This window comes from Rhinolophus ferrumequinum, chromosome 2, assembly GCF_004115265.2.
Source record: "Rhinolophus ferrumequinum isolate MPI-CBG mRhiFer1 chromosome 2, mRhiFer1_v1.p, whole genome shotgun sequence".
In the NCBI taxonomy this organism is placed as follows: Eukaryota; Metazoa; Chordata; class Mammalia; order Chiroptera; family Rhinolophidae; genus Rhinolophus; species Rhinolophus ferrumequinum.
In genome coordinates, this window is record NC_046285.1 from 107,453,386 (window position 1) to 107,465,997 (window position 12,612).

At 60.7% G+C, this 12,612-nt stretch overlaps 1 protein-coding gene across 1 annotated transcript; it reads left to right on the top strand.

Annotated features, from left to right (window-relative positions):
• The first annotated feature begins 1,643 nt into the window (after nt 1-1,643).
• GATD3 (glutamine amidotransferase class 1 domain containing 3) lies at nt 1,644-11,980 on the top strand. Its single transcript, XM_033087986.1, has 7 exons — nt 1,644-1,891; nt 1,966-2,018; nt 3,403-3,516; nt 4,780-4,899; nt 7,790-7,882; nt 10,256-10,412; nt 11,094-11,980. Exons 1-7 carry the CDS (start codon nt 1,733-1,735, stop codon nt 11,220-11,222), a joined length of 825 nt encoding a protein of 274 aa, XP_032943877.1. The 5' UTR covers nt 1,644-1,732; the 3' UTR covers nt 11,223-11,980.
• The last annotated feature ends 632 nt before the right edge of the window (nt 11,981-12,612 follow it).

Here is a 12,612-nt window from a genome sequence, read left to right on the forward strand (position 1 = left end):
TCTCCCTAGACTTGTGTGCGGCCTAACTGGGTGAGGGGATGCATGTGACAACGGTGCACCAGGAGCTGCTGCCACCGCCACCATCCAACCAGAAAGACCCCACTGCCAGCCCTGCACCCACGCTCGGGGTGGGGGGGGTCAACCCGAGTCCGGTCACGCACAGTGTGTGTGCTCAGGTCAGCAGAACTTGGGCCATGTCATTGGGCATGTCCAGTCACGTCCCCATTCATGACTTAGACTGGATTCTAGCCTCACCTCAGCATTTCCAGTGTTTCACATGTGCACAGTGCAGTGCAGCTGAGTAGATGCCTCCAGAGGTGACACAGCTGGGAGGTAGGGCTCTGCAGGTGGGGTCCCAGAGCAGCCACCAAGGCCCAGGGCTCAAGGCCGGTAGGAGCAATGCCCCCAGGGGAGCCTGGTAGAGAGGCAGTCATGGCTCCCAGACTGACTGAGGCAGAATGTGCAGCCTTAGCATTTGCTCACTGAGTGGAGCACACCTAGTTAGCATTAGCTCCATGTCCTTGTCACTCACCAGCTGAGGTTCTGAACACAGCATTGACGGGAGACATGATGGAGGCAGCTGGTCCCCCGTGATGGCTGCTACAGGGAAAACAAGGGAATTGGAGAGGTAAGGGATGCAAGTTCAGGAACAAGGACAGTGGAACTTTTCAAGCTTTGGTTACAATTTTTATAATCTTTATTTGTTTCCCATGAGAATCTCCTTGCAGAGATTAACTGTAAAAGTCTTAAAAATGGGACAATTTGAATATCAGAGTGCTGGCCCTGGGATGTGTCTGCAGTCACAGCCTGTCACCGGTGGTCTCCAACTGACCAAATTATTTCAAATAACCTTAGATTGAAAACTGGTAAATCAAGGGAAAGAATAAAGCTTCTATGCAGGCGCTTGTATGTGAACTGACTCTTGTATAAGGAGATTTTTTTTTAACGTTCGAGTTCCAGCTAGTACCCGAAGGAATCAAAATATTCCCGTTTTGCAACGATGAACGCCTGGACGCTCGCTGAGCATCAAGGGCGGTGCGCGTCACTGCAAGAGAACAGACCTCACGGTTCTCCATGAAAACGCGCCACTCCCTGTGGCTGTCCGAGTGGAGCCCCTCGGGGGGCCTGCAGTTTACAGGAGACACCAGGACAGACAGTGTCAGCGACACGGGTGCGGTCTGCACACCCAGGGGACCCACGTGGGCGGAGACTGAAGGGGCGGCAGGCAGGCGGAGGGGCGACCCGCCAGCGACGCGAGGACCGCATGCGGATCCCGAGGCAAACACTGAGATGGACATCTCGGAGACTCGGACGTCTGAACGCTGGCTCTTCCCTGCTCGAGAATCACTTTTCGGGATGAGATGGCACTGACGTTATTTCCCGGACTCCGTTTCAGCGCAGTGGCTTGGCCAGCGGCCCCCTGCGCCGGTCCGGGGGACACACTGCCGGCGCGACCCAGAGCCCGCCGGAGCTGGGAGAGCGCGGGCCGGGGTCGGACTTGGCTGCGGCCAGCGGCCGGGCCGCCCCAGCAGCGGCGCGGACCGACAGCCGGGACCACCTAGACCACGCGGGCTGATGCGAGCACCGCCCGGCGACTGCGCAGGCGCCGCCCCGCCCACCGGCGCTAGCGGGAGTTGGGCGGGAACGGGGTGACTGCGCAGGCGCGAGCGGCGCGGTCCGCGCGAGGCTCTTCCGCTGGGTGACCCTCCGACCCTGCTGTCCCGGCGCGGCCATGGCAGTTGTCAGGGCCCTGGTGGCTCCCCGGCTGGCGGCGGCCTCCACGTTCGCGCCGCTCCCCGGCCTGCGGCCGCTCCTGCCCCACAAACCAGCGCCGTCCCCGCGCGCGGCCCTCCACGGCTCCGCGCCGCGCCCTGGGGCCAGGGTCGCGCTGGTGAGTGCACGGCCGCGGGGCCCCCGAGGTCACCCCCACCGGGTGGACCTCCGTGACCCGCGTTCCTCCCGCAGGTGCTGTCCGGGTGCGGGGTCTACGACGGGACGGAGCTGCACGAGGCCTCCGCGTAAGCGCCTCCCGCGGTCGGGCGCCGGGGCGGGGGAGGTGTGCGTGCCCCCCCAAAGGTTTGGGGAAACCTTTCTCCCGTCGGCCGGCGGAGGTGACTGACAGGCACAGGGAGGCGCGGGAATGTGTAAAATCACACCTGTAAGATGCACGAGGAGGCACACAGTACGCGCCCCAGGCTGCTGTCACTACGGAGACGCACTTGAGGTCTCCCTTCCGGTGTTTTGAACACCCACGTGTTACGAACACTGGGATCTGGTGCGTGGGTTTTGAAACCGTTTCCTTCCTCCCGCTTCGCTTCGTCAGCGTCGGCGCGGGTTTCCATCCAAGAAGAGCCTTTGGCTGTAGACGGACCGACCGTCACTGATGTAACCGGTCAGCTGTTGCTGAGTAGTTCCTATTTTGACTTAATTTTATTTAAAAAGTTTCCTGTGATCAGGACCGGTGGGGGCCGTCAAGTTCAGAGTGAGTTCCGGGGGAGAGTTAGGTGGGGGTTGGGGAACGCTCCCCTCCGGTCCCCCAGGTCCTGGCCTCATGGGCACACAGAGGAGCCTGAGGCTGGTGGCCGTGCGTGGCCCGCGAGCCCGTCTGTCTAGGAGTTGCCCGCTGCGCTGGTGTTGGCGCTGCCGAAGACTTAACTTGAGAGTGTGCGGAGCTGGTGAGGGTGGCAGAGGCTAGGTGAGTTTCCTGGCGGGAGTGAGGGGACCAGAGCGAAGCAGGCGAGGAGTAGCTGGGGACAGGTGGCAACCTTCCAGCACAGGTGGAGAGCTCCTTGGGGCCCTGGGAGGTTATGAGGAGCAGAGCCCCGTGGGTCTAAGATGGTCCCAGCTCTGCCAGGTTACATATCTCGGGCCTCCACCTCTGAAAGGGGGACAGTGACAGCACCCGGTCTGGGACTGGGTGCTGAGTTATCGCATTCCTGGCACACAGTAGCCCTCAGGGAGACCTGAATGTGTCCGTGTCCCCCACCTCCATGACAGCAGAGCGGGGGAAACCAGGACTTGAACTTACTGTCAGGACCCAAAGCCCCCACAAGCCCTTGAGCCCCACATCAGTTGGCCTGTGGGAGGAAGACACCCCGAAGCAGCCTGGGACCCCACACATCCGGCTGTGACAGCAGCTGGTCACCCTGTTCCCTGTGCCTGGTTTGTAAAGGGACCTTGGGGACTAGCTGGTCTCGGGGGGCCAGTTCAGTGACAGTGCATTCCAGTTGTGGGCATTTGGGTCTTTAGCAAGCCAAGCATACATTTTTGCAAAGCAAGTGGGATTTTAACATATAGAATTCACACCTGGCATTCCGCTGAAGTCTTGGTTTTAAAACTGCGTTAAAAGGTGAAGCTGGGCTGGGCGTGTCTCAAAGCCTGGCCTGATTCCCTCCTGTGCAGGGCGCTGGTGCACCTGAGCCGCGGCGGCGCTGAGGTCCAGATCTTCGCTCCTGACGTCCCTCAGCTGCATGTGATTGACCACACCAAGGGGCAGCCTTCTGAGAGCGAGAGCAGGTGTGTGTGTGGCCCTGAACGGGCGGGTTGCCGCTCCCTGAGAACCTGCGAGCAGACCTGTTTCAGCTGAGGCGAGGCGGTTGAGATGCACGTCCGTCTCCAGGCGCTGCCCCCAGACCGGCCTGCACTAGTGCTGCCAGTCTCGGAGCCTCCCCTGCCATGTCTCACTCGCACACAGGAACCCCTGCTGAGTGAGCTCCGTGCCTCCGCTGTGACTGACGGTGTGCGCCTCACATAGGCTGTCCCCTCGTCCACCTGTCTGCACCCCACACACCTTTGAGTAGCTCCCGGAGGACTTTGTGTTGCTGAGGCCGCGTGTGCTCTGAGGCCCGCGTCCCCCTTCTGTCCTGTCTCCTTCCTGTCCGGCCCCTGGAGGCTGTGGTTCCCAGACAGTGACAGGTGGGCAAGGGGCAGAAACCACAGGCTGGGGGTCCCAGTCAGGACCCTGTGGTCTCTTTTTCTGCCCGGGACCCTGGCTGAGGGTGGCAGAAGCTCCTGCTGTGCAGATGCTGGGGTGCCTCATGCACCCCGCACAGCAGCTTCCTAACTGTCCCACCTCTGCCTGCCGTCCAGCTGGTCCCCACGTGAATGCGGCGTGGGGACAGAGTCCCAGAGAGCAGTTTCCAGGCTCTCGGCCTCACGTGGAAAGGTGCTGGCTCGGGTAGTAGATGGCCGTCAGCTGTGGCTAGTTGACCCTCAGCTGTAACCAGTGAGCCCCTGATATAACTGCCGTGCCTGCGTTGGTTGGTTAGTCGGTCGGTTGGCAGGGGTCGGTTGGCAGGCAGAGAAGCAGACAGCAGGTTGCTGGTCGTGTGGCTCCAGCCTCCAGTGAGACTACGGTGGTATGACTTCCCTACCTATGGCTCTGTGGGTGTTCCTTTTTGGCCTAGCCACATCTTGTGTTCTTGTGTGGGGAGTGGGACCAGAGAGAGACCCCGCAGGCCGCCTCGCATGACAAATGGCGCAGCGAGCAGCGTCTCCCGCACGACAGCGGTCTGCTTCAGGCACTTGGGGTTTCTGTTTTCCTCGTGGCCCCAGCTGATGCGGGAGGCTCCAGCTGACTTGGCGTGGGTTGCCAAGTGCCCATCTAAAGGGTTCCGAGCGCAGACGTAGGCGCCTGTAGCTCTGTCGCCTTTCCTAGGTGTCGACCTGAAATTCACGTGTGAGCACGCCCACCGGCCCGGCCTCTTGTCATGGGAGCTCCATCCGCCTGTTCTCCCGACTGCACACTGAACCTCTTGTTGGTCTCTCTGCTCTTTCCAGGAATGTTCTGACGGAGTCGGCAAGGATTGCCCGCGGCAAGATCACCGACCTGGCCCAGCTCAGCGCCGCCAACCATGACGCAGCCATCTTCCCTGGGGGTTTCGGAGCCGCCAAAAACCTGTGCGTATTTGAGCTCGGAGCCTTGCGCTTTTCCCCTGGAGTGGTAGATGAGGACCAAGTGGTGACATGGGCCACTGTTGGGGTCTTGGGGTCCAAACGATTCACATAGTGCTGTGACAGGGAACCTTAGTAGGATGGGGCTTTGGTCGCATTTTAGCAACATGTAGGTTTTCCTCTGCTCCTTTCTAAGCCTTCCTGGCACCTGGCCGCTGTCCCACGTGTGGGTCCCTCAACCTAACCACAGCGTGCTGGGTCTTGTCACATCACAACCGTATTCCTGTAGGTGTTCCTACAGGCCATGCAGCATGGAAAACTGCTTTTCCGGTCATCTCTCCTGACTGGAGGAAGGAGCCCTTCCTTGCTTTGCCCTTTGGGTTGTTGCCATAGCAACTGGATGGGAGCCCTGGAAGCCATCACTGTGCTGTGCTTTGGGTTTCAGGCCTCTTTCTCTCTGTCACTCCTGTTTCTTCTTCCTCCTGTGCATTTCATGGAAACTCTCTGTGCCGGCCTCACTGTCCCAACACATCTCTCCATGGTGGGCACAGGGCTACAGCAGTGACAGGTCGCCACACAGCTGTCACAGCTGCATAAGCATGCGGTGTAGGGCACATGACAACTATACGGGTTTTGATGGAAACACAGGAGATTGGCAAGTCAGCCCCTTGTCACAGATAAGAATGTTCCTCTGTCCCAGGCCTCTCTGGTGACAAAATCCTGGCTGTGACCGCAGGCAGCCAGCCCTAAGCTTGCCTTCCTGCTGCCTAGGCGGTCCTGGGGGCGCTGCAGCCTCCGTGCTCCCCACCCCCACTGAGGCCTCCGCTCTGGGCAGCGCTCCAGCTCAGAAATCTGCTTCCTCATGTTGTTCCTCACGCCTTTGTCCCCTTCGCGCTCAGGCCAGGCGGCTGTGGCTCTCCCCCAACCCCAACCCCGCACCCTGTGCTCCTCGTGGTGCTGTTCACACCTGATGCTATTCACACCTTTTGCAGGTGTCCAGTCCCCACCTCATCCTAGACACTCCCTGTGCTCTGCGACTTCTCCACGCACTGTGGGGACTGCCCTGCCGCTCACGGTCTCCTCCCTTCTGCACCCCCTTCCGTCCTTCCCAGGAGTTTCATCTGCAAACCTCTCCCTTCTGACACATGTTCCCAGCTGCCTGCCCGAGAGTCGTGTGGGAACGTTGTGTGATTCAGAGCTGAGCCGCTTACCTGTGCTCACTGGCCATGAGAAGCCCAAGTATTCAAGGCGGTGGGGTTGGTGGGCTTCCAGCCTCAGCCAGGGTCCCTGTACCCACCGTCCCCCCTCACCCTGTGGGGTCAGTTGACCACTTGGTTGTTTTCATTCCCCCTGCAGTGGCACAGTGACCCCCTGGTTGGCTCTGCCTGTCCAGGTACCCTGCACCCAGAAGTGAGGGTCAGCGGCCAGCAGGCTCCCTAAAGTCTGACTGCTCACGGCCCCTCCGTATCCTGACGTCTCTGGGAGCCCTGCTCCCACCTGACATCCACTGCCTGTCCCAAAAACCAGCCTTTCAAGTGACTTCCCCATTGCCACCTTCACAAGCCTCCTGGCAGGTGATGGCAGAGAACGGTCCATGTCAACTGGGCTTTCATTTCCGGCACGACCACGGTTTCTTTCTTGGAAGGATGAGCTGTATTCACAGACTTGACCGTCAGCAGCTCCCCTGGGGTGAGGGCGTTTGAGGATTTGTTGGGTTGTGTCCCCATTAGGGGCTCAGACAGGAGGGGCGCCGGTTGCTGGTGCGTCCGTGTCAGCTCTGGAGGACGGGGGTGCCCCGGGCCACCACGCACGTCTGGGGGAAGCTGCAGCTCCTGGTCACAGCCCATCCCTCGCGACCTTTCCAGAAGAAAGGCCAGCTTCCATGTCAGTGGCCTCCGGTGGCTGCTGGGGTCCTTAGGGTGCAGTGCATGCACGTGGCAGTGATGGAAGTCACCCAGTTCCTCCTACTTGGGACCCCTGCCCCCTCTCTGGCACTGTTACCAGCTTTTGTGTGAGATTCATATATTTGGTGTTTTACAAATTGAACCAGACAGTAGCCTTTTAAGCTCCCTGATCTGCACGTTGTCCTTTTGTACTTTACACTTACCAGGGTGGCTTGTTGGCCCATTAATTATCTAACAGCTGCTCACAGTCCCACTGGGTGGACGACCCAGCTCTGATGGACACGTGATTGCCAGTCCTCTCCTTTGTCTCGGTAGCTTTCGGAGGTATAGTTGGCGAACACGTGTTGAAAGTGGAAAGTCGTCCATCTTGATGTGTGAACACACCCTGAGATAGCATCACGGCAGGATAGTGAACACCCGTCACCGCCAGACGCTTCCGGCCCCAGGGTGGAGGAGTGGGACCCACGACGGGCGGCGGGGGGAGCCCGCAGCACGGCTCCTGGCGGAGAGGGTGGGCCTTGAGATTTGGTGGGTCTCACCTAGCTGCCTTCCAGAGGGTGGAGGCAGGTGCATCCCTGCACTGGGTGGGGAGACCATTCCGGACTCCTCAGCCACTCTTGCTCTGCTGGAAAAGATGGTGTCTTGTTTGCATTTCTTTCCCTTGTTTGTGTAGTGCAGCGTCTGTCACGGGTCTTAGGCCAATTGCGTGTCCTGTTCCTTGGTGTCCGAGCCCACCTCTGGGAGCACGTGGGTGTGGCTCGCGGCCTAGCCTGTGGCCTTGGTTTGCTCTGGGGTCTCCTTTGTGTGCTGCTTTCTCTTTCAAAGAAACAGAGAAACATAATTCTATGAGAAGCCACGTACACGTATGTGAACACACATGTGCCAGTTACGTCCGGTGCTGGGCAGTTGACGGGACCACCCGTGCGGTCCCTGGCGGGCGGCGGGGGAGCCGCCCATCGCCTGGGATGTCAGGAAGCCTCTTCTCGCCGTAGGAGCACGTTTGCCGTGGACGGGAAAGACTGCAAAGTCAACAAAGACGTGGAGCGCGTCCTGAAGGAGTTCCACAAGGCGGGGAAGCCCATCGGGTAAGTGAGACTGTGGGCCTCGCGTGGGGCCGGGCCGGCCGTGGGCACCAGGTGAGAGGCTGGAGTCCATGGCCGGTGGCTTGTGGCTCCAAGCCGGGAGCTGCCGCTCTGCACTGTTTTGTCTTGAAAATTCTCGGCCCCTTTCTTCGTTTTAACTGGGGGTTTCACGCAATTTCACAGGTGCCTTCCAGCTCAAAGTTCTGTGGTCATGTGGTTATGGTAATTTTTTGTGATGACTTCACAGGAAGGAGAGGGCATTGTCAGTTTCTAGAAGGTTCCCCAGTCAGTCCTTCCCGGATCCCCAACCTTTACCAGCACCCCTCGCCCTGCCTCCACCTTCCCGTGCTCACTCGGCAGCCCCGTAGCTAGTCGCCCGCGTCGTCCACTCCCACTGCTGCTGCGACTACCAGCCCTGCCGTGTGTCGCTCTGGCGGCCCCGCTTCCTCATGGAGTTGCACATGGGTCACATGTCACGGCCCAAGGTCTGGATCCTGAGGCCAGCCGCACGCTAGGGTCCCCTCAGTTCTCCGTACCCTGAAGCTCGTTGGCATAGCCATCGCTCATGTCACAGCCCACGGCCCTTGGTCCTGGCAGATGGGCGAGGCCGGCCACACCTGCAACCAGGAGAGGGCCTCCGAGACCTGCGATGGGGACCCCGTGGTCAGACCTGATCTCACCAGACGTCCGAGCCCACGAGCCTTGAGGCTCCTTCCTGGGAACTGCGTGCAGCCGTGTTACCGGCAAACACCCTCCGTCCGGGCGGGAGGCGGGCTGCAGAGCGTGCTCCCTGCGGACCGGCAGCGTCTCAGACCCATCGTCACTCACCTGCGGCCTGTCCAGTTGCCGTCCTGGTAGCGTCCGGGGGCCTGTGTGGAGGGCAGTGGCTGCGCTGCATGTGCCTCCAGGGCTGCTGTCCCTGGAGCAGCCACAGTTATGTGGCAAGTGTCCTGCAGGCAGTGGCCCCTTTCCTGTGACTGGTCCAGAAGGACAACAGACAGGACAAAAGCTGAGCAGGTCGGCCTCCTGCTGTCACTTCAACAGGCCTCTCGGCTGAGTTGGGGTCCACAGAGCTGAGGCCCATGTCGCCCCTGGTGGCCAGGGTGGGCGGGGACGCTGACATCCAAAGCTCGCTTGTCCCTCCTGCTGCCTCCCTTGGCTTCCTCTTCCCAAAAGCGATGCCATCGTCCTGGCCCTGCCAGTCACCTTTTCCGGTCGGCTGGCACCTCAGAGGAGAATTTCCTTCCTGAGATTCCAGCCCCTCCCCCAGTCACCTCTGCCCGCCTGTGGGAAGTGTGCAGGGGAGTGGCGAGGGGTGTGCCCCGACCCTCGGCAGGGGCTTCAGTGTGGGGCACAGACCCAGGCAGGTGGCTGCGCAAACAACCAACGAGATCCTCCCTCCCGCCGGGCTTCTGGGTGCCTTTGAACCCCCACAGTGCCAGACGCCACTGCCGCTTCCTGCCCCTTTGGTGGCTGAGGGAAAGTTGCTCTCAGGTTTCTAAACACAAGTTGTGTAGTTGTTATTGTGACACTGAGGGAGTATGTGGACACAGATGGCAGCATTTTCTCCTGGCTTATTGCAGCTGTGTCAGCCCAGGGCCTTCAGGGTCAGCAGTAGACGCAGACACGAGAGAAGGGGGATGGACCCCGGGCGGGGACGGCGTGGTGGGGTGGCCGGCTGGAGCGTCTGTGCCGACGTCCCCCATGCTCTCAGCCGAGCAGCTGGGCTCAGGTGCTGCTGTCTGGAGCAGCTGAGGAAGAGCAGAGCCTGGCACAGGCCCCTCTGGGAACGGCCTGCCCGTGGGGGTCGCAGGGCTTGGTGCTCTGCTCAGAGAGGGCCCTTGGCTCCCCTGGTGCAGGGCAGGGCTGCCGAGCACCCACTCGCCTCCACACACACGAGGCTGCTGGTGGGACTGCATCCCGGGCCTCTGCCTGCCCCTCCAGAGGAGGGGTCTGGTCACAGCCCATCAGCACGCCGTGCTTACCTGCTGCTGTGTGACAAACCATCTCAAATCCCGGGCCTGAGACAGCCGCCGTCATCCGTTGCCTTCTCTGGGAGTGGCCTCTGTGCCCCTGGACAGCAGGTTGGGAGGCCTGGCGCACATCGGGCAGCTGAGACTCAGCTGTCATCCAAGTGGCCACCTCTCCACCAGCTGCCCTGCCCCGGCCCCTGGGTGCCCAGAGATGCCAGCGCATGGGGAGCGATGTGAGGGTCAGGTCACAAGTGGCTTTCCCAGGCTTCGTGGGTCACATCTGCGTGCGTGGCCCAGGTTTGGGGGACAGGCTCCCCTGAGGGCCGGTGGAAGCTCCCCGCTGCGCCCCTGGCCTGGTGTCCACCCTGGTGGTGCTGCGCTAACCGTGTCCTTCCCCTTCCAGCTTGTGCTGTATTGCCCCCGTCCTCGCGGCCAAAGTGCTCCGTGGCGTGGAGGTCACCGTGGGCCATGAGCAGGAGGAAGGTGGCAAGTGGCCGTACGCCGGGACCGCAGAGGCCATCAAAGCGCTGGGCGCCAAGCACTGTGTGAAGGGTGTGACAATATCCTTTCCTTCCGGGCCGCCGGGCTGGCGTGGGGTGGGGGCCCTCTGGCCTTTGGGGCGCCTCCGGCAGACAGCGCCGTTGACTAGAACTGCACTGTGGGGCTCTGGGGGTGTCCGCTGACACGTGTGATGGGCGCAGCGCCCGAAGCCTGGAGGGTCCCCACGTCAGTGGAACGGCGCAGCACGCTGTCCTAGAGATGGCCACGTCACCCTCTGGGCGTCCATCTGCTGAAGCTGGCTCTGTCGTCAGCCTCAGGTGTGTGTGTTCCCTTCCCCCATGGAGAACAGATGGAGGGGAGGCCAGTTCTGTCACCTCCCGGGGTCTCTGTGACCCAGGGCAGGAGCTCAGGCTGCGTTGAGGTGGGTCCCAGCTGGACCGCGTGGACGAGCTCTCTTAGTGTCAGTTTCTTGATCTGAATGAAAAACAGGAGCTGCTTCTGCCTTCAGGGTCGTCACGGGGTCCCATGTGGCACGCTGCCAGCCCTGTTGGCGGAGATGGTGAGTGGCTGCTTCCTGTTGAGCGTGTGCCGACCACGGTCTCAGCTGGCTGTAGTGCAGATGGTGCAGAAAGGGGGGCTGAGGCCCGCCGGGGAGAACGTCCCGTCACACGGGGCCAGCGCGTGCTTTGTGCCTGAGCCCCTTATCCTTGCTGGCTGATGTGTTCCCTAACTTGTGTCACGAAGCACACGTGGACCAGAAGAACAAGGTGGTCACCACCCCGGCCTTCATGTGCGAGACCGAGCTGCACCACATCCACGATGGGATCGGGGCCATGGTGGCCAAGGTGCTGGAGCTCGCCCGGAAGTGACGCCGCATGGCCGTGCGCTCCACTTCGTCGCCCAGGCGAGCTGCTGGCCTGTTGGCCCGTCCTCCCTGAACATGGCAGGAGTTTATTTTTCTGCTTCCGTCTGTGGGTGTTTCCTACCTGAGAGCTCGTGGCGTGCCTGGGGTTGGGCAGGCGGGTGTGAGTGCCGCCCCCCACTCAGCTCCCCTTCCTTCCTCGGGGGCCGAGCGGCGGCTGGCACCCCCTCTCAGCCTTTGGGGTGTACAAGCGACTTGATCCCAGTGTAGCCCAAAAATTAAGATCAGGGTTCAGCTTTCTCAGGAAAAGTATCAGGTAAACATGTGATTCTGTAATCTTAGAATACTTGCTTCAGAATCTTAGTGTTTGGAAGGGAAAGGGGATTTGAAGTGTGTCAATGTAGTCATCAGAAACCAGGAACATGCTAATTCACAGTGAAAGGTCCTCTAATCTGGAGTAAATACATACTAATTAAAACCTCATGGGGATTTCGGTACCAGGCAGGCCCTTTGGCCACCAGCAATAAAGTCCTTTGGAAAATGGACACCGCCAGCTGCGTTTCGGGTCTGACACTGGCAGATGAGGAATGTAAATGAGGTTTCTGAAACTAATCTCAGTTCTCTAAACACCAGGGAGAAAGGGAAGTCACAGACGCTCGGCCTGCGTGGTTGACCTGCTGGGTGGTGACTGTTGGGTTGGTCCCAGGCCACAAATGGCGGCTCACACGGGACGTAGAGCAGGAGCAGTAAATTCTGCCATGTTCACCTCTGTGTGTGGTTTCTGTTCCCGAGGCTTTTGGGGCGACCCCAGCGTGTGAGCAGGCCTCACCCCCTGGGACGCCTCTCCCTCCCAGTCTGTCTGGACGCCGCAGTGTCTGTGCTTCAGTGGGTGGACGCAGCTGGGCTGCCGAGTTTGGTCCTGCTCATGCTGCCCGGTGTCGGTGCTGGCCGGGGCACGGGGTACAGAGACGGGTGCCCCCACTCCACCCCTTGCGGACCCCAAGCGATGGGCGCACTTCTGCTGGTATCCCAGGTTGATAGCCAACCCCGAGCTCACCCCAGCCTTCAGTTCCCCTGCACCTGTCGGCCTCGGACGTTCCAGGCCTTCCTCCATGGGAACCGCATTCTCTGGTGGCCGGCCTGTGTCCCACCACAGCTGGACCCCACAGGCAAGAGCCGCCTTGGCAGGCCTGTTCCTGCCCTCGCAGGGCCCAGCGGAGGTCAGGAGACTGAAGGTGAAGACTCCTTCCTAAGAAACTGGTTGATTAAAACATTTTTACGTGTGCACTTGTGCGTACACGTGGAAGGGTGAACCAATCACAAGCATGCACCTCGGTGAGTTTTCAACTGTGAGGGCACCCCTGGAACCTCCGCTCGGCTCCAGAGCCGCGCGCACA

Bases quoted from the DNA above. Each gene is read 5' to 3' on its own strand.
- GATD3 (XM_033087986.1), top strand. From the start codon at position 1,733: ATGGCAGTTGTCAGGGCCCTGGTGGCTCCCCGGCTGGCGGCGGCCTCC. The intron at 2,019-3,402 runs GTAAGCGCCTCC...CCTCCTGTGCAG, and splicing joins GAGCTGCACGAGGCCTCCGC to GGCGCTGGTGCACCTGAGCC. The intron at 7,883-10,255 runs GTAAGTGAGACT...TTCCCCTTCCAG, and splicing joins AAGGCGGGGAAGCCCATCGG to CTTGTGCTGTATTGCCCCCG.